General features: G+C 38.9%; 7 protein-coding genes across 12 annotated transcripts in view; 2 read left to right on the top strand and 5 right to left on the bottom strand.

The window, feature by feature from the left end:
- LOC100181151 (ras-related protein M-Ras) overlaps positions 1–766 on the bottom strand; it is a 3299-nt gene extending 2533 nt beyond the window's left edge. The window contains exon 1 of the mRNA XM_002121823.5: positions 460–766. Coding sequence (XP_002121859.1) covers positions 460–652 — 193 coding nt within the window. The 5' untranslated portion in view covers positions 653–766. The remainder of the gene's footprint in view (positions 1–459) is intronic.
- Positions 767–1561: 795 nt separating this feature from the next.
- On the bottom strand, positions 1562–2408 carry LOC100178035 (FAD-linked sulfhydryl oxidase ALR-like). Its single transcript, XM_002120374.1, has 3 exons — positions 2295–2408; positions 1917–2107; positions 1562–1724 (listed from the first exon to the last, which is right to left on the bottom strand). The coding sequence occupies exons 1-3, from the start codon at positions 2406–2408 to the stop codon at positions 1562–1564; spliced, it is 468 nt and encodes a 155-aa protein (XP_002120410.1).
- LOC100180400 (mismatch repair endonuclease PMS2-like) lies at positions 2312–7186 on the bottom strand. Its single transcript, XM_026838522.1, has 14 exons — positions 7044–7186; positions 6890–6976; positions 6556–6694; positions 6181–6328; positions 5983–6060; positions 5594–5728; positions 5250–5440; positions 4730–4933; positions 4477–4675; positions 3951–4416; positions 3629–3813; positions 3209–3386; positions 2889–3056; positions 2312–2677 (listed from the first exon to the last, which is right to left on the bottom strand). Exons 1-14 carry the CDS (start codon positions 7171–7173, stop codon positions 2547–2549), a joined length of 2439 nt encoding a protein of 812 aa, XP_026694323.1. The 5' UTR covers positions 7174–7186; the 3' UTR covers positions 2312–2546.
- Positions 7187–9924: 2738 nt separating this feature from the next.
- Positions 9925–13395, top strand: LOC100175770 (parathyroid hormone 2 receptor-like). Of its 5 annotated transcripts, none has more exons than XM_002121230.5 (15): positions 9925–10094; positions 10150–10272; positions 10845–10981; positions 11174–11268; positions 11322–11523; positions 11579–11732; positions 11787–11847; positions 11923–11989; positions 12051–12148; positions 12195–12336; positions 12393–12434; positions 12484–12612; positions 12661–12795; positions 12853–12927; positions 12978–13395. In XM_002121230.5, exons 1-15 carry the CDS (start codon positions 9983–9985, stop codon positions 13287–13289), a joined length of 1884 nt encoding a protein of 627 aa, XP_002121266.1. In that variant the 5' UTR covers positions 9925–9982; the 3' UTR covers positions 13290–13395. The 5 variants fall into 5 exon arrangements, with proteins under 5 accessions (XP_002121266.1, XP_018671173.1, XP_018671172.1 ...); XM_018815628.2 differs by lacking the exon at positions 10845–10981 and adding an exon at positions 10608–10753 and having other exon boundaries at positions 12853–12924; XM_018815627.2 differs by lacking the exon at positions 10845–10981 and adding an exon at positions 10608–10753.
- Positions 13396–13437: 42 nt separating this feature from the next.
- On the bottom strand, positions 13438–17736 carry LOC100185871. 2 transcript variants are annotated; one of them, XM_002121020.4, is made up of 7 exons: positions 17519–17736; positions 17090–17164; positions 16811–16913; positions 15202–15366; positions 14817–14949; positions 14381–14492; positions 13438–14153 (listed from the first exon to the last, which is right to left on the bottom strand). In XM_002121020.4, exons 2-7 carry the CDS (start codon positions 17144–17146, stop codon positions 13644–13646), a joined length of 1080 nt encoding a protein of 359 aa, XP_002121056.1. In that variant the 5' UTR covers positions 17147–17164; positions 17519–17736; the 3' UTR covers positions 13438–13643. The 2 variants fall into 2 exon arrangements, with proteins under 2 accessions (XP_002121056.1, XP_026694326.1); XM_026838525.1 differs by lacking the exon at positions 17090–17164.
- A 1441-nt stretch (positions 17737–19177) lies between these two features.
- Positions 19178–21171, top strand: LOC778836 (homeobox protein not2). Its single transcript, XM_018815634.2, has 3 exons — positions 19178–20546; positions 20621–20790; positions 20959–21171. Exons 1-3 carry the CDS (start codon positions 20063–20065, stop codon positions 21070–21072), a joined length of 768 nt encoding a protein of 255 aa, XP_018671179.1. The 5' UTR covers positions 19178–20062; the 3' UTR covers positions 21073–21171.
- LOC100179662 (pre-mRNA-splicing factor ATP-dependent RNA helicase DHX15) overlaps positions 20548–23091 on the bottom strand; it is a 5746-nt gene continuing 3202 nt past the window's right edge. The window contains exons 9-10 of the mRNA XM_026838529.1: positions 21720–21916; positions 20548–21403 (exon numbers count right to left, since the gene is read on the bottom strand). Of these exons, the coding sequence (XP_026694330.1) occupies positions 21298–21403; positions 21720–21916 (303 nt within the window). The 3' untranslated portion in view covers positions 20548–21297. The remainder of the gene's footprint in view (positions 21404–21719; positions 21917–23091) is intronic.

Here is a 23091-nt window from a genome sequence, read left to right as displayed (position 1 = left end):
GGGCATGGGTGAATAGGGGCATGGGTGAATGGGAACATGGGTGAATAGGGGCATGGGTGAATGGGAACATGGGTGAATGGGGGCATGGGTGAATGGGGGCATGGGTGAATGGGGGCATGGGTGAATGGGGGCATGGGTGAATAGGGGCATGGGTGAATGGGGGCATGGGTGAATGGGGGCATGGGTGAATGGGGGCATGGGTGAATGGGGGCATGGGTGAATGGGAACATGGGTGAATGGGGGCATGGGTGAATGGGGGCATGGGTGAATAGGGGCATGGGTGAATGGGAACATGGGTGAATGGGGGCATGGGTGAATGGGGGCATGGGTGAATGGGGGCATGGGTGAATGGGGGCATGGGTGAATGTGGGCATGGGTGAATGGGGGCATGGGTGAATGGGAACATGGGTGAATGGTAAGTCTAGTTAATTACAAGTCACCCACACAAGTTTTACTCACCATCTAAAATACACCACTGTCCATCGATATCTGTGTGTTGGATATATGAATCCTCTATAGTTGGATCATATTCTTCAACGAACATCTTTTGGAAGAATTGGATGGTGAGCGCGCTCTTCCCGACACCACCATCGCCAACCACGACCAACTTATATGTCGTTAAGTTCTCATTCTGATTCGGCACGGTCGCCATCTTTGATCTCCCGGTGCAGCCGCACCAAAGTATTTAGAGAACTACGATTCCAGAAAAAACAAATTCTTTCCTTTAAATTAATTCAACAGTTTCTTAAAAACAGAAAAACCTGGAACAGAACTTCGTTTAAATTATTAAGAATAACATAAAATAAATATGATTTTAAACAAAGAGTAATCTAATCATAAGAAATTGCAAAGCACTCAAGAAACAAACATAACGTAACGTTATTTAGCTCTTCGAATAGGAAGAACAAATTGATTAAAACAACGAAGAGAATGGAATTAGCAGCAAAACAACAATCGTTAAAATAAGCTACCAGTGAAACTACTTGAATAAAAGTTGAAAATTAAAAAGTTAATCACCCCAATGTTCTATGTTTATTACGTCATAATGTATTTCCACACAGCACACCTCTATTACGTAACAATACGACCGTTGCAACGTCTATGGAACTTATTTTAATTTCAAACAAAAAAATAAAAACTATTTTTTAGGTTTCTCGACTTTAATTCTACAACGCTTACCAAACAATCACTCATGTGTTACGTCATAATGAACAACAATTGCCACTACATAGTTAATGCAAAAAAAGGTTAAATTTCCCCCAAAATTCGAGAACGCGCAACTGGCACACCCTACAACATGAGTGGCCACTTGCGGCGGCAAACAGCTTATATACCGAACCCGGCAAGCCATAAATAACAAAATTAAAAGTTTTTTATTAATTTTTTGGGGAGTTCAAAAGATTTCATTGCAGTATTGTGACTTACCAATGAATCAAATATGTATGACGTCATGTTTTTAATATCAAAAAATGTTTGCGATGTCACAAAATTTATTGTCAAAAAGTGATTATATTAAATTAATTATGACGTCATAATAAACAAGTATATGACGTCACAATGCTTAATCGCACGATCCATCCTTCCATCCATTTTTCCATCTTTCTAGAACTTTTGAACAATCGAATTGTTGCTTCCCCAATTTAAGGTTTACAATATTATGTTGTTCACAAAACCAACGAGATAAATCGACGCGTCCGCCAACTTTTGGGGGGTTCAGTTTTATGCTGGGGAAGCATAGGATGAAATGTATGATTTGGTAAACTGAATATTAAAATTTAATAGTTTTTTTGTGAAAAAATAAATGAGATTCACAATTGGGTGTTTTTGCGAGATTCTATTTTGTTATTATCGGTAAATTTGTAATTTACCCAGAAAATGATACTTATAATGAAAACATTATATTGACAAAAACCAACTTTTTCCTTAAATCCTCAGCGCAGTCCACACATGGATAAAACTTTGAAAAGCTTTCAATAAATTGTTTCATCTCGCATTGTTGTTGCTCTGTTGGTTTGCGAGGGTAGTATGCTGCCATCGTGTGGATAAAAGACCATGTGTTACGACCAAGCTCTTCACGGTCCAGCGGGCACGAGGGGCTGCGGGGTTCCTGGGATTCAAAGATTGTTGTTTATCGTATAGTTCGATGCACATGATGTAATAAACAGATTCGCGCGTGGACTATAAATGTAACTTGTTTAGTTATTCAGAGGTATTTAGAAGGGTAGGGAATGTGAACGGGCAATGACAATTATAACGCCCTTTATAAACTAAATCACTTATCTGGCAAGCTTTACCTCGTTTTTGTTTTTCCTCCAACTTTTAAAATCGTCGCAAACCCGACAAACTTTTCTCCCCATGCTCGCTACTGCCTCGTGTGGCTCGTCATCATATTGACGATGCGATGACATCATTAAATAGAAATATTATAAAAACCTAAATCTGGAAAAATAAGAAAAGCAAAATAAAATATACATTCAAAGATAGAACAATAACAATAATAACTCGATTGTTTCAAAACAATGGTTTAATTGTTAGATAATAAAACTTTATTGTCTAAGTTTCCCGATATCGATAAGATGCCGCATGGTTGGGCGACCATGCGGACAATTCCACGGATGAACGATCTCGGACATGTGACGAATCAACCGTAACATTTGTCGCTTCGTTAACGAGGTGCCTGGAATAAAGGATTGTGATGTCATAATGAATGTGAAAACTATGAATATTTACACAATGTGTATCGGAATCATAATTTTACAACCCGGCGCAAACACATGATACCGGTATTGTGCGTTATTTTATAATAAAATGCAAACTTGATTAAGTTTGTGTGTTCGGAACATTTTATTTAAACAATGAAAGTTAGTTTAAAAACCTTAAACACCAACCTATCATTGTGGACATTCGACACGCTCGTGTGGCGAAGATTCGGCGAACCCTTGTTGGACGACACATGACACCGGGGGCATCAGAGAGCATAAATATCATTTCATCGATATCGGGCGGTCCGAGGGGGTGGGGGTTATGGGTGGGTATGGTTGTAAGGTGGATGGTAGCTGTGGGGGTCGGGGTTATTGGTAAACATGGGTGAAGGCATTACCTTACAGGCAGCAATATGTCAAACTTTTTGTTTACAGTTTACAATTTCTTTTAAGGGGGTTATGTTACCCAAATTAGGAAACTTGTCGCCGATCAAATAACATCTTACCTTCATCTGAACTAATCTTAAATCCAAATCCATTCTTGCGAAAAATTTCAAGATTTTCGATCAAAACAATTTTGCCAGCAGGCGTGAGTTGTAGTTTCAGCGGTACAACAAGATTTTGTGTTTGTAGGGTTTGTGTGGCTTGTAAGGTTTCATAGTTGTATATTTCATCAGAGGCGTGCTGTATGGGGTTGGATGGTTTGTTTGTTTGAAAAAATTATTCAGAAGAAAGGAATTAGCAGCAAACAACGGTCGTTAAAACACGCTATGGGTGAAAACAACCTGAGTAAAAGTATGGATGGTAAACCCAACATACAATAAATATAACTTATGTTGAATGTTTAACAAAAATAAACAGCAGGAGTAAATTTTTCAAACAAAGCCTGGCTTAATAATATTGATTGTTACATCATAATAACAAACCTGGTCGATAATAAACAAATCGTTTCCGTGACGACCGATAACGAACCCGAGGTTGAATTGACCCACCGGCGCCATCTGCTGGAACGACGATTTATCGAGATTCTTTGTCAGTTCCGCTTCAGCAGTTGTGGTGTCGGCAAGGTTGGCACGAAACAAGGAATATTCTGTCGGGGGTTGCGAGGGTTCTGTGGATGTCATAATAATAATAGGACAAAGATTGCTTTAATTGTCAAAATTTTGCTGGACCTAATGTTGCCGGCCATATTTAGTCATCACCATTATACGGCATCAGGCCATTATTACAAAACAAAGATTTACAAACTTTTTTTTTCTTTGTAAAATTCCATCAAATGTTTAAATGAAAATTTCAGCGAAGTTTCGGACGTTTGCGATAGCCGAGGTGTGTCCACAACGTGGGAATCACCTATGTTGGAGGGATGTTTTGCATCTGGCAACACTGGTTGTCCATTATTTTGATCTGGCAACACTGGTTGTCCATTATTATGATCTGGCAACACTGGTCGTCCATTATTTTGATCTGGCAACACTGGTTGTCCATTACTTTTATCTGGCAACACTGGTCGTCCATTATTTTGATCTGGCAACACTGGTTGTCCATTACTTTGATCTGGCAACACTGGTCGTTCATTATTTTGATCTGGCAACACTGGTTGTCTATTACTTTGATCTGGCAACACTGGTCGTCCATTATTTTGATCTGGCAACACTGGTTGTCCATTACTTTGATCTGGCAACACTGGTCGTTCATTGTTTTGGTCTGGCAACACTTGTTGTCCATTACTTTGATCTGGCAACACTGATCGTTCATTGTTTTGGTCTGGCAACACTGGCCAACATTGTGATGTCACTTTATGCTGAGTCATCACAAATTTGTCTAGTCGTGGTTGTTTTGCAACTTTTGTCGCAAAACTTGCCGATCGTTTCCGAGGCTTTGTGATGTCACTATTGATGACATCATCACCCATTGTTCTTCGGAACGAGGACAATGGAGAAAAAGTTTGAGAAGTTTCCGTGACGCTTGGAGATCTGAACATGAGATAAACATCTTATGTTTATATCAGAAACATAGAAAAAACAAACCTGCACGGCAAACTTATTGAACACTCAGTGGAGCCAACCTCATGGCAACCGTCGAGCGAATAAAGTTGTGTCATCGATGATGTCATAATGGCAAACAATAAGTTCTCGTTTTGAAAGAAAACTTTCCGTTTATCCGGTGTTACGTTGACGTCGACTAAGTCATGACGGGTCGTTATGTTTATCGCTATGAACGGGAACTGGTGTCTATAGACATCATATATTATATTATAGATATGATATATTATATTATAGACATCATATAATATATTATAGACATCATATATTATATTATAGATATCATATATTATATTATAGATATCATAAAATATATTATAGACATCATATTTTATATTATAGATATCATATATTATATTATCGACGTAATGGGTCGTATAAACCACCTAAAAATAACATCAATAAGAAGTCTTGAACATATAACCCTCTAATCAAGAGGCACGCTAACCATAACTCCCGACAATTACCATAGAAATCATATTACCCACCATAGAAATCATATTACCTGTTGAATCTATGATAAACCTCGTTTACAATCTTGGACAAACGCGGCAACGTGATTGGTCGAGAATTAACGAAGAAGAATTGTCTGTCAGGAGACGATCGTCCGGCTCCGTGCCGTGGCACCGATACAAACCCGTGGAGTTTAAATATTGACCAATCGGAAGCCACACTAACGTTGTATGTGTCACATGACTGAAACGGAACAATAATATTTATCATTAATATGAACGACTACGTTATTATATACAGCGGCTTACACACATTGTTATCATACAGGATAACATTTTAAACATTTTCATGGCAATCAAACGAACCAATCAGATCTCTTGAATAACAAACACTGACCTCTTGTGTTGGGATATCTTGTCGGAATTCTTGTAAATTACGAAATTGTTTCGACCCAAAAATAGAAATAATATTTTCCTCCATGGTTGTGGCGCCTCCTGTTGACAACGAGGTTGTCTTCTTTCCTCCATCGGTCTATTGATTGTGATGTCATAATTAAAACTATAATGTAATAATACTTGATGTAAACAAAGGTTATCCGGTTTGAGAAACAAATTAATGTTTATTCATCTCCTCGAATCCGATAGCGGAGACCAAGTTAATTAAACAACGAAGCGCAACTTGCAGCAAAACGACAATCGTTATAACATGCTACGGGTAAAAACTACTTGAATAAAAGTGTTGAAACTTTAAAATGATGTAATAAATTCAACTATGACATCACAAACCTCATTACTGCAAGTTATTTTCACCCTCGTTGAAACGACGCAATAAGCGCTTACGAGGTTTAAAAGTTTTGAATATTCCTGGAATATAAGATTTCTATTAATGCAGGTTTATATGATTTTCATTAAATATAAATATTTAAATATTAAATTAAATGTATTTATATATCTATTACTGCTAAGTAATATTTATTTTGTCACCTTTTTAATATTTTTCATAAATTCTTTTCGTCGTACAGGAATGGTTGAAAAAATGTTTCGTAAAATCACAGATGTTCCGATTCGTCGAGCACAAGGTGTTTTGGAGGTCATGTGACCTTCGTGGTTAAACGACATTCGGTGGCCAGAACTGTTGTGACATAATATATATGATGTCATAATATATATGATGTCATAATATATATGATGTCATAATAGATATGATGTCATAATAAATATGATGTCATAATATATATGATGTCATTATACAGGTTAAGCACCCCAACCTCCAACACTAGAATCGGATATTTTGATTATTTATCCCAGAAGTTGCATTCCAGCCGATATATAAGTTACAATTTAATAAATAAAACAAACCTGGCATTGTTATGTTTTGTGCATATTATGACATCACACACGGCACACAATGAACTCAACGCTTCTCCACGGAAACCAAAAGTTTCAACCAATCGGAGATCGGTAAAGTTCGTTAGTTTCGAAGTGTGGTGTTTCATCGCTGGAACATAAACATCATATAAACTAAGTAAACACTTATTGGTCGCATGTGGAAAACTTTCCGTTCAGCCGTACATGCACCCTGGGTGTTTGGAGCAATCGGCAAACTCTCAACAATAGCCTCCCCCATATAATGAGGTTATGTTCAAATAAAATAATTATAATATCTTCATTATTATCAAAACTTCATAATTACTCAATCCATGAAAGTTCCGTTCCTCGACCCCATGCCCGTCGTCGATTACCTCAATCGACAACAATCCAAACGATTTTAATCGGATTTCTATGAAAATAACAAATTAATTAGATTTCTATGAATATATAAATTTTTCTGATATCTATGAACCCACCCACATTAGTAGCCCCAGCATCCAAACTATTCTCCACAAGTTCCTTAACAGCCGTCGGCAAATCTACGATAACTTGACCCGAACAAATTTGGTGAACCGACTTTTTATCAATCGCTTCAATTATAGACATTTTCTAAAATATTAAAAACAATAAATATTAGAAACAAAAGTTTAGGATGTCGTCACCCCAACTTTGAAAACATGGGGTGACATCATATGTTTCAGCACCCCACTTTTACACATAAAACAAAATTTAAAATGCATATGTTTTATGGCAGTGACCAGTCTATAAACGAAACATTAAACTCGGAAAGTTGGCAATTAATTTCCTCGTCAATTCTGTTAATTATCTTTTGTTTCATTATTATGACATCACAGTCCTTTAACAATGGATCAAACAATTGAATTTTTTCCTTAAATTTCGAAACAAGCTTTTCGTTAAAACTTTTTGCGAATGATGATGTCACAATAACGTTCCGCTCGGCTAAGCACAATCCTCGTACGAAACACGAAGCAGCGTCGAGGCCCCCACTAGAGGACAGTAGCAAGCATCCCAACTTCCACCAGAGGTCAGGGTAAAACTGATGACTCAGCAAAATATTTTTCACCGAATTTTCGCTAAATTTAGTTTCCACGGCAATGAATAAACCGACAGTTCGCTGGTCACGCGTCGATGACAACGACATTTCCTTAAAAAGTTTCAAATTTTCTTCAAAATCGTTCTTTGTTTTCGCCAAACACCAAATAATGGCTTCTGTGACGTCACGTAGCAACGTCCGGTTGGTTGTCATGGCAACTTCGAGACAATAACGATACTTAATTAACGCTAACTCATAATCGCCATTATAATAATAATAATCAGCCGAATATTTGATGGTTTGTGCGTCATCGGTTTCGCATTGAAACCATAAAGGGTTCCGAACATTTGGTTCGAACCGAATCTTTTTATTCGGAACTATTTTCCTCGGTTTTGTCTCAAAGTAATCGTCTCCAAAATTAAAATGAAAACTTTCCGACATTTTTTGGCGAAATCTAAATATTTGAAACTAAAATTCCGGAAAGTTTTTAACCTGCTGGTTTACTGTAGGGGGATCCCCTGTATAAACACCATCCGACGTCATCATAGATTTCGGGGAATAAATAATTTTCGATGACGTGTGTGTTAATTATGACGTCATACTTAGAGTATAAAAGCGTTTTTAAAAGTTGGATTGTGACGTATCGATCAGATGTTTGCTTGGTTTGTTTGTTTTTTATAAACACGTCATAAACAGCATGAATGGAAGTTCGCGCGAATCGTTTGTTATAATAACAACGTCACAATAGAATGATAAGTATATTGTGACGTCACAATACCCTATTGTGGAATATTCCCAACCGTTTACATCGCGATTAATCGACAATCGCAGTGGTATGACGTCATAATGATTATTTCCCGTCATAATTAAACGACACCTTGAGGATGTTAATATTTGCGTTCAAATCGCGTGGTGGCGCTGAATGTTTCTAATTCTGACGTCATTAATATCCAATTGTGACGTAATATATCAATAACACGAACACATTATGACGACATTGCTTATTGTCACGTCGCGGTGGCGATTAAATAATGGCGTCGTTATACACATCATAATCGCCTTGATGACGTGGCAATGTGCAAATCTTTTAATTGTGACGTAGACAGCATAAGGATTGTTCGTCTTAAGTATTCGAAACCACTTCACTCCATTGTTGCACCCTGCTGTGACGTCACAAGCGTTCAATTGTTGCCCAACAATAAGTTCGAAGCCAGTGTTGACCAAACATAAACCTAAACAATATAATCCAGTGTTGCCATGCGCAATAATGGCAACTTTTTGAAGAAGAAAAAAATGTAATCTGGCATCACTGACATGTTTCACCTGGAAACACTACATTGCGATCGCTGTTGCCGCGACCCTCAGTTGAGAAACAACCGAGTACTTGTTGCGTCATAATAACATCTTGTTCGGGTTTGTGACGACATATATAGAATGAGGAATCTAGAAAGTGTATTATGACGTAGATTATCGTGTGTTGTGATGTAGAAGTACTTACTATGACGTAACAATGACAGTTGAAATGATTGTTGGATGTCTGTGACGTAATAAACTTGGTAAAAAAGTTTATATGACGTAGAGAAACAATCGATTGTTACGTCACAGATAAACATGTTTATTGGAATTTCAAGATTGTGACGTCACATTTAAATATATGGTTGTCATAGAAACACAAGATTTTTGTATCGAATATTAAAACAAAGGGTTTCTATGACGTAACAGTGGAAGATGAGTTAATGTTTCGATTGTTACAATGTGTCCATTGTTCGTCACAATGTCGATTGTTCAATCAACTTCTCGAATATCATGTTATGACGTCATAAACACCTTTTGATACATTGTGACGCAAAATGTTGTTAATAATAGGCATTGTTACATTTTCGTCACGCCTTATTGAGTTTGCAGGAAGTCGCTCGATGTGCTTGTGACGTCATAAAGGGCTATCGCCAAAGTAGCATAACTTGCATTGTCTTGTAATTCTGACGTAAATCTGGTATTATGAGGTCATAATGGGTGATTATTACGTCATGAAATCTGATTGTTTTCGCATAATGGAGATTGTGACGTCATAATCGATCGCGATCACATCTGCGGATGGAAAGAGATTGGTGAATCGTGATTGGTCGATGTTACCACGTGACACAATCATAAGTTCAAGATTTTTAATTAATATCGATTGTGATGTCACAAACAAACGCCCTCGGCTATTGTGTTTATGACGTAATGTTGTATCACAAAGGCCATAATGCATTATTTATTGCGCGCGTTTCGATGTGACGTCATAATCGCGAAACAAGATTTGCTTTGTTAGATGAGAATAGTGTTTTGTTTGTAAACAATAGGGGATTGTGACGTAACAACATGGCTGATGACGGAATAACCACCTTACAAGAAGTAATGGAGGTGTTGTTGGAAGCTCAGAGGAATTGTAAGCGAGATCTAGAAGCGGGGTTGCCTCCCAAGGATAAAGACGGTATATGACGTCATAATGGATATATGTGACGTCATGAACACGTAATAATGCGCAGGTAATTATTACGAAACATACTGCAAAGGTGAGTGGGACAAGATCACGTGTTGGCCCAACAGCGCCCCCGGTAGGACGGTGAGACTCCCATGTCCAGAATACATCATCGATTTCGATCATACAGGTATCTGTGACGTCATAATTAATATGGATGTGCAGAAGCCGAAATTGCGAATTATATTTTTATTTCGATTGATAGTTTTGTCTGGAGTTACACGTAACGCATTTCTTCTTGATGACGTCATAGGATGATGACGTCATAGGACGATGCCGTCATTGATCGAACTTTGATAGCTTTGGCACATCCTATTAATTACGCGCCACGTCATAATGTGATCTATATATAGAATGTCAGATGGTTATCACGTGATGATTCGTCATAATGACGGGGTCATGTGTCATAGAAATAAGATAATAATGATTGATCGTGGTGGGATTTGAACCGGGGATGTTATGCAGAGACAGTAGATCGTTATTGCATGTCGGATGGTACATGGCATACCTCCCTCAATGAACCAAACCGAACATGGAACGATTACAGTCGTTGTCCGAACAACTTGGCCGAACCCGGGACTTTGTTCGATATGATACTTGCTGGAGGCAGTGTAAGGCGTGTGTGTGACGTGCTTGCTGTGGTAGTTGTGTCACAATCATATTCATGACGTCATAACCGTGACGTGATTGACGGTTTCCTAGGCCATGCGTTACGTCATTGCTCACGTGACGGTAGATGGGCGATGGTGCGTGACACGAATCGAACGTTCAGCGATTACGGCAGTTGTAATATACCAAGGGAAGAGGACGTTGTGGAAATGATAAGGAGGGGTGGTGATGTGAGTAGCGCGTCATCGTGACGTCATCATGACATCACACTGCATGACATCACGATCCATGACGTAATATTGCATGACATCATAATGCATGACGTCATACTGCATGTTTGATTCTTTGCTGCTTTGGCTTGATGGCGTCATCATGACGTCACATTGCACGACGTCATCAAACTAACCGGTGATTTCCCGCAGGCGAAAATGAAAAGTTTTATCCAGTTGTACACGGTCGGTTATTCTTTTTCGTTGGTTGCTCTCGTCTTCGCGATGATAATTCTCGCTTATTTCAAGTAAGGTCACGTAACAATAAACATGGGTGATGTCATAATACGTACTGTTACAGGCGATTACATTGTACACGCAACTACATTCACATGCATCTATTCGCTTCTTTTATATTGAGAGCCGTCGTCATCTTTGTTAAAGATCGAGTTCTTTATTACGGAGCTGGGATTCTTGATATAAACACCCCGGATGGGGAAATGACACTAGAGGCGCTAAAGAATCGCGTGGATGAAATAGACGCTGACAGAAGCTCTTATTTGGTAACTATAGCAACATTACGTATGTGATTGTTCTGACGTAGGCATGACGTAATAGGTTGGATGTAAGCTGGTGATGACGTTGTTTCATTATTTCGTTGCAACAAATTATTACTGGATTCTCGTGGAAGCTTTGTATCTTCATAGTTTGATTTTCGTCGCGTTTTTTTCCGACAAGAAATATTTGTGGAGGTTTAGTGTAACGGGTTGGGGTAAGTCCATTTTCATACATTCATAGAAATCTTCACTATATTACCTTCCGCTAGGTGTCCCTATACTATTCGTCGTTCCATGGGCGATTGTTCGCGCCAAGTTAGATGACACAGCGTAAGTATGACGTCATATAACGCTCGTGTGACGTCATAATAAAGCTTATGACGTCATAACACGTTTTGTTTACAGATGTTGGGACATCGCAGTGACGGAGTACAAATGGATTTACAATGGTCCTATTGTGGTCGCTAATGTGGTATGTATGACGTCATATACTGATGACGTCATATATTGTGACGTAACCGAATATATTTTAGATAAACTTCTTACTTTTCCTCAACATTATTCGAGTGCTTTGGTACAAGATGCGGGAACGCGGACCTATCGGAAAAACTGACAATCGAAGACAATACAAGTACGACGTCATAATACAATATAATAAATAACGCGCGAATTTGTAGGAAACTCGCGAAATCTACGTTGGTGTTGATCCCGATGTTTGGAGTTCATGCGATCGTCTTCATCGGGATGCCTGATGATATTTCATCTGGAACTTGGTGGGACATTCGAATGTCGTTCGATCTTTTCTTCAATTCTTTTCAAGTATGACGTCATAATAGATTATCAAAAGCTTCGCAAACGCTGTTCCATTGTTGCAGGGATTCTTCGTCGCGATTATCTATTGTTTCTGCAACGGAGAGGTATTGTGACGTAACAATTGTGCCGGTTAATTATTATGACGTCACACAGGTACAAGCGGAGTTCAGGAAAGCTTGGGAAAGATTTAATTTGAGCGTCGAAATAAAACGCGGTCGACGCGAAAGAAGTCGTTCTTCCGTCACAATGCTGACAAGTTTCAACAGCTCGGCGTCGCAACAAGTACGTATTATGACGTCATAAACGTTCATTAAATCATCGCGATTCCAGGCTCGCCTTTCTATTGGTGGACAGAGTAATGGGCGTGGCAACCTACGTAACAATGCCCTTTCTACCCACGTGGTTAGCGAAACCAAATCGTTGACCAATCAGAAGCCAGAATGTTCGAACACCAATGACGTAACAGTAAGTATTAAGACGTCATAAACCTATCAGTGACTGACGAATTGTTGTTTATGACAGAGTTGTCAAGTTTATGACGAAACAATGATTCAAGAAACGTCACTGACGACGCGACATCCAAACAATGAACACGTGGTATGACGTCATTATGATCATTCTGACGGAACTTACTAAAGTAATTTTAGGTAACGGTTGAGGGAAATCCACATTTTAGAGAAGATGGTGACGTCACAATACCTGAGGGAGAATTCGAAAACGCGATCGAACGTCACTTCCTGCAGCAGATCACGTGTCCTGCTGATAGTTTTCCGCAGGATGTCACTGGTAATGACGTAGCGGTGACGTCACCACCACGTGACGAAGATTCCGGAATTTCTTCAGATTTTCAGAAAATGGAAACCTGTGATGTCACAGTACGTCACGATGACGTCACTGCCGATGACGAAACAGCTTTGTTTATTACGAAAGCTGATGTCACAAAGCAAGATACAATGTAATTATGACATCATCAACCCCTGCTCATTAAAGTTATTACATCATAATTGTTACTGACATCATCATAGTTCCGTCAGTTTCATAGAAATAATATATGTTGCAAAATAATCGCTGATTTCGACCACCGGGCGCAGCAACAACAATGACGTGTTTGTGATGTCATATTGAACTTTATTACAATCAACAATACTGATGACATCATAAACATAATTGTCTGGTTGTTATGACGTCATACTTCCCATTGTGTGGCAGCATATTATGATGTCATAGACAGAAGCACCTCTATAAATAATAGGTAACTATGACATCACACAACTTGGAACTTCCATGAAAGGCAATGAGGCAAATATAAAAAACTAATGTTCGTGGGGAATTCCTAGGTCTGGGGATTCACCCCACTTGTAGTTATTGTTGTTGGGGTCATGACCTTCCATCCAAACGTCATCCTCACTGTCGGAGGTCATATAGGGTTCAACAACTACTTTGTGGTAGGAACAACTAGGGTTTGTGACCTTTTCATCTATCACCCCTGACCCCATGGCCTTGCTATCCTGAGATATGGATTCGGTGACCTTTGACCCTTGGTCCATGACCTTTGACCCTTGGTCCGTGACTTTTGATCTTTGGTCCGTGACCTTCGACCCTTGGTCCATGACCTTTGAACCTTGGTCTGTGACCTTTGACATTGTAACAGTAACTTTTGACCCTTGGTCTTTCACCCTTGAACCCATGACCTTTGACTCCTGGGATTTAAGGTCAAGGTTCAGAGGTCGGGATGAGATAATGGGCACGGGTTGGCAGAGCGAGGATAACGAGTCCGATGTGAAGGAATCGCTGTCACGGTTGTTGCGGGCTATTGTTGGGACCTGGGTACATAGGGGTTAATGGGCGGGGTAAGATGGTACAGTAGAGCGGGGTAAGATGGTACAGTAGGTTGGGGGGAGATGGTACAGGTACAAATTTAAATAATCCCAACCTCACAACTCTAAAACAGCGTTGTTTAATGTTATATATGGGGTGCTATTGATATTTATTTACCCCTCAGTTATATAATGACATCACAAAAATAAACAATTATGACATCACAACCAACCTGTCTATGATGTGATACTTGCATCAAACGATCGGGAATATATTGTGACAGTGATGAAAGCGACAACATGGACCTCGTTATATTACATGGAACAATTGTCATCGCTGTTTCACTGGATGTTAATATCAACATTAATGTTTTGTGAATATTTATCGGCGGGGCAACTACAGTCGTTATAACACGGGTGTTCTGTTTCATACACCTCGTGCCCGCTTACGAGTTACCACGTATGTAACTTTGTGGGTGATTGTGTTTCTATATTACTGACAAAACGGACAACCCATTAGTGACCAACAGTTTGGAGCAATTATCATTAAGTGTCTTGCCCAAGGACACATATGCCCACAATGGTAGCAACGACGAGCCTTGAACCTGTTACCTCTGGTTACCATGTACCTAACCACTGTACATAATGGTACACACGTACAAATCTTACCCGTTCTCATTAGTTTGTATGCAAGCAATTGTATTGATCATTCTTCGCGATGAATATGGGGGTGGGGGGGAACCTGATGGGGGAATCCGTATCACATCGTCGTACAACGGGAGTTTCGCGTATCCTAGTACGTCTGTAAGTCGTATTATATATCTTATGTTAACTATTAGTTCGGGTGGATGTTTGCTACAAATATGCAACAAATAACCAACATCATCAGTCTCTTATTTAAAAAGACTTTTTTTTTATTGCTGTATATTTAGTAGCGCTTTGTGTATTCTGTTATGATGCAACGAGAACCGTTCAACAATATGGGTGCTAGATCAGGGCCAGATAAAGTAACACACACAAAACACATATCTTCACATAATAATAGATGACTCACTATTGTCTAACGGAGGGCCAGGGTAGTTGCAAACACCCGCGTAATTCTCGCCGCCATTTTCGTTCGTTCTTCTGCGTTGGGATCGTAACAAACGACGTTTTTGTCGATGATGGTATGCACAACAACAACTCATCAGGATAATTAAGCCCCAGATCAACCAAAACCCTGGAATATACAAATATATGTTGTACTGTATTGATATTTTACTGTGGGCATAGGAGTGGATACGGATAAGTCACATATAATATCTCACATCTCCTAATTGTGTATTAAATCAACTAAAATTCTATGTCTGCTTATCCACACACTGCAATAGCTTCAGCAACTCGACTGTGGGAATGGGAGTGGCAACCATGGATAAGTCACTCAAGTTCCCACCCACGAGGATATAAATGACCAAACCATCAAAAGTCGTGTCTGCTTATCCACACACTGCAATGGCTTCAGCAACTCGACTGTGGGCATGGGAGTGGCAACCATGGATAAGTCACTCAAGTTCCCACCCACAAGGATATAAATGACCAAACCAACTAAAAGTCATGTCTGCTTATCCACACACTGCAATAGCTTCAGCAACTCGACTGTGGGCATGGGAGTGGCAACCATGGATAAGTCACTCAAGTTCCCACCCACAAGGATATAAATGACCAAACCAACCAAAAGTCGTGTCTGCTTATCCACACACTGCAATAGCTTCAACAACTCGACTGTGGGCATGGGAGTGGCAACCATGGATAAGTCACTCAAGTTCCCACCCACAAGGATATAAATGACCAAACCAACAAAAGTCGTGTCTGCTTATACACACACTGCAATGGCTTCAACAACTCGACTGTGGGCATGGGAGTGGCAACCATGGATCAGTCACTCAGGTTCCCACCCACAAGGATATAAATGACCAAACCAACCAAAAGTCATGTCTGCTTATCCACACACTGCAATAGCTTCAGCAACTCGACTGTGGGCATGGGAGTGGCAACCATGGATAAGTCACTCAAGTTCCCACCCACAAGGATATAAATGACCAAACCAACCAAAAGTCGTGTCTGTTTATCCACACACTGCAATAGCTTCAGCAACTCGACTGTGGGCATGGGAGTGGCAACCATGGATAAGTCACTCAAGTTCCCACCCACAAGGACATAAATGACCAAACCAACCAAAAGTCGTGTCTGCTTATCCACACACTGCAATAGCTTCAGCAACTCGACTGTGGGCATGGGAGTGGCAACCATGGATAAGTCACTCAAGTTCCCACCCACAAGGATATAAATGACCAAACCATCAAAAGTCGTGTCTGCTTATACACACACTGCAATGGCTTCAGCAACTCAACTGTGGGCATGGGAGTGGCAACAACACACAGACGCCAAACTTTTATAAACAAAGTTGAGACAGGGATTATTAGACACACAATCCTGTGAAACAAATTTCTGGCTTATATTATACTAATACAAACATAGAAATAACAAACTACTATCATGCTTCCTTATCCGAACACTGCAACATCTTACATCAAAATTCAAAGGGTTGGCCTGCCCACCCAGCCACCCCAGGTTTGCCGCCCATGATAACCACAACAACATGCATTGTAAACATAACAACTTACACCATAGTTCATAATAGTAAGTACAACAGTTGTCATCTTCACAACAATGTCCGACGTTGCAAACATAAGATTCACCGTCTGACCCATTACATGTTTCTTGTGCCTAAAAATAAAACATTAAAATAATTTCAAACATTTCACAAATTATTTCATCCTTTCAATAAAACACTCGAACCAAATTTATTTCATTTTATTCAAAATTCGCAACAAATACAATTGGAAGAAAACAAAGTAAGAAAGAATATTTTCCACCACTAAGAGTTGTGGTTTCTAACTCACCACGTGCCGGTTGTCACTCGTTGGAGACCGAACGACTTGTTCGCCAAGCCGACCCATTGATCCAATTAACTAGAACTGGTCAAAAAAACAAAATTTCCAGACATTGCAAAAAAAACGCGAATTAGCGTTGAGAATTGGCCATAAATATCATATATTCTCCAAAAATATCATATTTTCTCCATAAATATCATATATAACAACAGAAATAACATTGGGGACAACAATTAAGTTTATATTTGCGATAATTGGTTTGAATTTTAAATAATAACAAACAATTATTTTTTCTTTATTGCAAAATAATTGATTATGAATCTTGATTATGACATCACAAGCAAACAATATTGACATAATAAACAGCGAAAATACCTCAAATCCAAAGCTGAAAAAAGTTGTTTTGGTTAAAAATGTAAAACAGAAATGTTTCCTTACCACAGTTTTAGCAGACGACGAATACCCGACCCTGCTTTCCCCGAAATCGACGTAAAACACGAAGAGGAACCAACGAAAAACAATGAATTGAATTCTTGAGATCCTCTGGTTCATATTGCATCAACGAAACTTTGTAAAACGGCCGAATTTCTTCCAAAAAACTTTTCACTTCGTTTCAAAGATGTTTCAACTTTTAATTTAAACTCAAACTACAACCTGCAATAAAACTTCAGTTAAATTTTGCCGAATCATGAAAACGATTAAACTTTACAACTATTTGCTGACTAGTTACAGCAGTCTGGCATACCAGGCTAGCAAACAACAAGAAACCAAAACACCAACCCGCCCTCGCTTTGTTATGCTGGTTCAGTTTGCTTCAAACCGGACCAATCTGGTTCTGTCGCCAGCAGCTGCAATTTACGAGGCAAAGGGAAATTTGACGTTTTGTTAAAAACTTAATTTAAATTTAACTTAAATTGTTTAAATTTTATTATTTAAAAAAAAATAAAATATTAAAACTTATTTAAAAAAATTAATTTGTTCATTGACGGCGAACGTCAAATTACCCTTTGCCTCTGTAAAGCTATTGCCGCCGATCAAGTGTGACGTCACATGAGGTTCGCGGTTTCCTTTTTTCGCGTCGATGTCTCTCTATCTCTCTCTCTTACGTCACAATCACCTTACACAAGGAACTGTGAGGTCACAGAGACAGGTTCCAGCTGATAGGTCACATGACCCCATTGTGACGACACAATGGTCTGCAGCGACGTCGGCAATTCGGCAATCGCGCGTCCTTTGTTTATACCATTGTGACGTCATACTTTTTGTTTACATACTGAAGTCATAACCGATTATAATAAACAAACATAAAAATAATTACCCAATTGTTACACCACGCGATTATATGACGTCACAATAGGGAAGCGGAACCCTAGACGTGATTACGCGATCATTGTCGCATATGTCGTAACAATGAATAAAGTTCCTTCGAATTCTTGAATTTGAAAGTTTGTTTGTATTATGACGTCACGTAGCAACAAATTGTGACGCGTTGCTTGGTAATTATCTTCACAGCAATTCATGTAAACATAGAAATCCAAAGTTTGCTTAAAATTAAAAAAGTGGTAATGACGTCATTAGGACATAAATTATTAGTTCCTTATCTTTAATAGTGACGTCACAGTGGTATCGTGCGTCTTAAACGCTTGATCTCCACCAAGTGGTGAATAATTACAGAGATGTTTAACCGTCAGGTGGCGCAGCTCAGTTGTAACAAATTAGATTAAGACGTCACAAAGGAACCGAGAAAGAACTATCAAAACACGCGTTTGTTAAATCTGATTGTTTGTTGTTCAATAGAAACTGTTACGTCACAAAGGAACTAGCAACCACCAACAATGACGTAACAATGACTCAGGGTTAAAAAAGTTCAAAGGTTCCAACTCAGGGGAATCCCGGTGGGTCGCGATCGCGATTGATGTTTATTCTCGAATCTATTGTTTCCGAATCACGACCGCGATCGCTTTGTGACGTAACAACTTTGATGTTAATAAGTTTGTGACGTAACAAAGCTCTTTGATGCCGAATTAAAGTTAATCTTCGGTTTAAACACTGAGATCCAACAATACAAGATATTTAATCCATTGTTACGTCATAATATATCTCATAATGACATCACAAACATAATATATCCCATTATGACATCACAAACACGCAGCGTAAATAATAAAGTCGCGGAAATGAGATTGTTTTTTAATAATCGCTATTGTAACGTTTGAAACTTTAGAGCTAAGCGGTTTCTACAAAGTGACGTCACGATGCGATGACGTCACTTTATTCATTATATTCCTGAATTTTATAATAATGGTTATTGTTATGCATCTGGTAATTAACAAACATTCAATTTTAACAATCCTGAGTTTCTCCGACACCTGCGCGACCAACGCGACGATCCGCCTGTTTCATTACTACGTCATAATCAATATTATTAAATCAAAACATGCAACAAACAGGATTGTCGAGTAATAATAGCAATTGTGGGAACAATCGGGGTTTGTTACGTCACAATGGGAGAATGTTGACAATGCAAATACTGTTACGTCAAAATGCAAATACATTTTGCCAATTATACCGCGTTTGATGTGACGTCACACTTGATTGTGACGTCATTATGAAATTGTTCCCACGATTCGAACATTGTAGCTTTTCGAAAAAGAGCTTCGAATATCGCGTTTATTACGTCATAATCGAACTGCAATCCGAGAAAATTTGTCTCTATGACGTCACGATGTCAATTGTTCGGGTAAATCAAAGACGGCGACGTTCGACAACTTTCAACTTGTTATCATGACGTAACAGACGCTATTGTTCCAATCAGAATCAACTAATTATCTTTTATCAGAACTTGAGCGTTACAATAATATTTTAGAATCTTATCTTTATGACGTCACAGCACGCCCAACGCGATCTGGAACGCGGAGAAGAAGGCTGTCGCTATTTAAGCGTCGACCGCGGTCATCCAAACCATTATTCCACAACCACGTGATGATTTCAGTCGAGAATCGCGAGTTGCATCGAAGGCTCTTTATGACGTCATCAATAGAAAGCAGGTCAGATGAAAGTGACGTCACGACAGATTCGTTTACTTCACAATCTCCGTCATTGTCAGGAGTTCGAGAACTATCATGGTCGTCTACGTCATCGTGTGGTGACGTCATTAAACCGGAAATGACGCGCAGTAAGAAACGAAAGTTGTTTACGATAGATTCGATTCTCGCAGAAGATACAGAGAGACCAGCTAAAGTTCGACGATCTACGTCACCGTATACGTCAGCACAGGATGTTGGGATCTACTACTCCATGTTCCACCCCATGCGCCATCTTCCTTTTATACAATCTTGTATCGGGTCACCGTTTCAACCCCCACCAGGGGGTTTCCCTACCCCACCAATCACCCCGAACCCACATTGGGGTCACAGGGGTCATTTTACGTCATCACCCCTAGCAACCAATGACGTCACTGCAAGAGGTAAGCTTTTCAACAAATTTTATTTTAAGCAATTTTTTTCACATTAATTTTTTCTAAACGAATTACTTTCCCAGGAAATGACGTCACACACACGTCACCCCCCCTAGTGGACAAGAAGAGGATGCGAACCATCTTTACTTCGGACCAACTTGAAAAGTTGGAAGATGAATTCACTCGGCAACATTACATGGTTGGAAGTGAAAGATATTTCCTCGCCAAGCGACTTAATCTCTCCGAAACACAGGTTGGTGATGTCATAATGTACATTTTTGTGTGACTTTCGATAAAAAAATGAAATTTTGTGAAAAACACAGAAATAACTTTTAGTTTTCATGCCAGACGTAATATCGACCCCCCATTTGTACATGAACCCATGATCATGTTGTCATAATAATAACTCCCTCCCCTTCAGGTGAAAGTTTGGTTTCAAAATCGTCGAATTAAGTGGAGGAAACGTCGCCACCAAGTGACCGACCAATCCAACTTCAATGTACTTAAACTAGCAGGAAGTTTAGATAATAGATGATTATGATGTCATAAGAGATGGTTATGATGTCATCACTTCCTTCTCAGTTCCAAGGAAAGTTCAACGAGGGGTCAAATATATTATTTCTATTCAAGTTGTTGTTGTTATTTCTATGTTCACATTTATGATTTCTATGTTCACTATTTGTTGTTGCAAATTAAAAATATTTTCAACAAAACGTTTGTTACATCATGATGACATCATAGTTATGACATCACGGGTCCCTTATGTTTGGGCTCCCATCCGAGCGATAATTCGTTCAAGTTGTCGTTTAGCCTCACATTGGGGGAAGTTCCCCATGTTGTAGTATTGGGGGGCGATCTTAACCAACCTGTGGTGAAAGTATTGGGGGTTGATGTTTAGATATTATATATGTGGTTGATATTTTGATATTATACATGGGGTTGATATTTAGATATTATATATGGGGTTGATATTATATAGATGTCAAATGCTGACAAAGTTGTAAAAGCTCGGATTTGCCAAGTGCTGAGATAATTATGCCATCAAGGAAAATAAAACGAGAAATGAAATAAAATATTTGGCCTGAAAGATTAAACCAGAGTCAGAGAGGCTCGGAATATTGTTGCCTTTTTTGGTAATTAACAATATTAATGTCGAATGGTGGATTTGATTGTCTTACTCACCAATCTGGTTTTATATCTGTGTTTGTTCGAATATAATTCTTTGTTGTGAGAACGAACTCGTTGTAGAGAACCCACTCAGGTTTATGGTCAAGACACGTAGAGGGGTGAAGTTGAACTACCTGGTTGTCTTTCACGGTTAAGTAATGTCCGGTTCGCTCCAAGTGTGCCACCTGTTGTGTGGTTGATGTTAATGTGCGATTTTATTCATAATTGTAGACATTAAGTTTGTAATATCATAATATAATGTGGTGTAGTGTGTTTGTTAAGTGAAGGAAAATCTAACGTTTTATTGGAAAATAAAAGTTCATAAAAGTATTTCAAGGTCTTGGAAACATCAGTTATCAACAAGTTAAATACAGGTATTGGTTTGAATTGGTTGGCCCACGGCCTACTAGAGATACGGCCTGATAATTCACATTTTACGTTTGAAATTAGAAGGCCTATTATACGTCACAAACACCAATATTTTCAATTGTTACGTCATGTATTTTGCCTAAAAAAAGTACCAGTAATGGGAAAAACGCATTGAAAAACATACGAAATTAGCAATGAGGTCAATTATTTACGGAAGTATAGCTACACGCAGCGTTAGAAGCGACCGAACAGCAAAATAACCGAGAATGATTATGAGCTTCATAATCATTCTCGGAAAATCCACCGTGTGGACCAAGCTGCCAGTCTGCCGTATATAAGCCACTTTGCCGTCAAGTCCGTTCGTCCAGGAGCCAAAAGAACGAAGGTTTCTTCAGACAGGACTGATAACAAGACCAATTTAAATATGCAGCGCACTTGTAGACCATGGTAAACTGCAGTTGGATGTATATAATATAATTTGAATGAACTGTATCAGTAAGTAAGTTCAGACGCGCAAGTGGTTCACGTTAAAAATAAAACATCTATACATTGACAAATAATCATTGAACCTGCAAACCAAACGACGATTACTAAAACAATCTTGTTTACTAACTCAATGTGCGCTAGTTTAGTTTAGACACAATCACTGGTTTAGACACAAAAGTTGTTTCAGTAGCAAAATGGATATACAGAGCTATACTGGATATACTGTCTCGTAATTTTCTTCGACCGAGTGCGAATCCCAGTAATACGGCACTACGTAATCTGTTCTAACCTAAAAGACTACCTGTAGGTTATCTTACAGTTAATTTTAAACACTTTATTAATGCAAAACAACCCTAATACTCTCTTTGCAACTAGCATACACCTTCTTTTTTAATTAAATATTCAAATTAAACTGTATACTATGCTGCTATGTTTACACCCAAACAATGGATAACAATGGGATAATAATGATGGTTGTGACGTATAATAGGCCTTCTAATTTCAAACGAAAAATGTGAATTATCAGGCCGTA

This window comes from Ciona intestinalis, unplaced genomic scaffold, assembly GCF_000224145.3.
Source record: "Ciona intestinalis unplaced genomic scaffold, KH HT000096.1, whole genome shotgun sequence".
Classification (NCBI taxonomy): domain Eukaryota; kingdom Metazoa; phylum Chordata; class Ascidiacea; order Phlebobranchia; family Cionidae; genus Ciona; species Ciona intestinalis.
This window is presented reverse-complemented; position numbering and strand designations above follow the sequence as displayed.

Excerpts from the sequence above, each read along its gene's own strand:
- LOC100175770 (XM_018815627.2), top strand. The coding sequence starts at position 9,983 with ATGGCTGATGACGGAATAACCACCTTACAAGAAGTAATGGAGGTGTTG. Across the intron at positions 11,990-12,050 it reads CTATTGTGGTCGCTAATGTG|ATAAACTTCTTACTTTTCCT; the intron begins GTATGTATGACG and ends AATATATTTTAG. Across the intron at positions 12,796-12,852 it reads CGAACACCAATGACGTAACA|AGTTGTCAAGTTTATGACGA; the intron begins GTAAGTATTAAG and ends TGTTTATGACAG.
- LOC100178035 (XM_002120374.1), bottom strand. The coding sequence starts at position 2,408 with ATGTCATCGCATCGTCAATATGATGACGAGCCACACGAGGCAGTAGCG. Across the intron at positions 2,108-2,294 it reads GGAGGAAAAACAAAAACGAG|GAACCCCGCAGCCCCTCGTG; the intron begins GTAAAGCTTGCC and ends TTTGAATCCCAG. Across the intron at positions 1,725-1,916 it reads GCTGAGGATTTAAGGAAAAA|CATAAAACTGAACCCCCCAA; the intron begins GTTGGTTTTTGT and ends ATGCTTCCCCAG.
- LOC100185871 (XM_026838525.1), bottom strand. The coding sequence starts at position 17,632 with ATGAACCAGAGGATCTCAAGAATTCAATTCATTGTTTTTCGTTGGTTC. Across the intron at positions 14,950-15,201 it reads TGGCCCTCCGTTAGACAATA|ACGTACTAGGATACGCGAAA; the intron begins GTGAGTCATCTA and ends TACGACTTACAG. Across the intron at positions 14,154-14,380 it reads AAGTATCACATCATAGACAG|GTCCCAACAATAGCCCGCAA; the intron begins GTTGGTTGTGAT and ends CTATGTACCCAG.
- LOC100180400 (XM_026838522.1), bottom strand. The coding sequence starts at position 7,173 with ATGTCTATAATTGAAGCGATTGATAAAAAGTCGGTTCACCAAATTTGT. Across the intron at positions 6,061-6,180 it reads TTATGAAAAATATTAAAAAG|GAATATTCAAAACTTTTAAA; the intron begins GTGACAAAATAA and ends CTTATATTCCAG. Across the intron at positions 4,934-5,249 it reads GTTTATCATAGATTCAACAG|ACACCAGTTCCCGTTCATAG; the intron begins GTAATATGATTT and ends TGATGTCTATAG.
- LOC778836 (XM_018815634.2), top strand. The coding sequence starts at position 20,063 with ATGATTTCAGTCGAGAATCGCGAGTTGCATCGAAGGCTCTTTATGACG. Across the intron at positions 20,547-20,620 it reads CAATGACGTCACTGCAAGAG|GAAATGACGTCACACACACG; the intron begins GTAAGCTTTTCA and ends TTACTTTCCCAG. Across the intron at positions 20,791-20,958 it reads TTAATCTCTCCGAAACACAG|GTGAAAGTTTGGTTTCAAAA; the intron begins GTTGGTGATGTC and ends CCTCCCCTTCAG.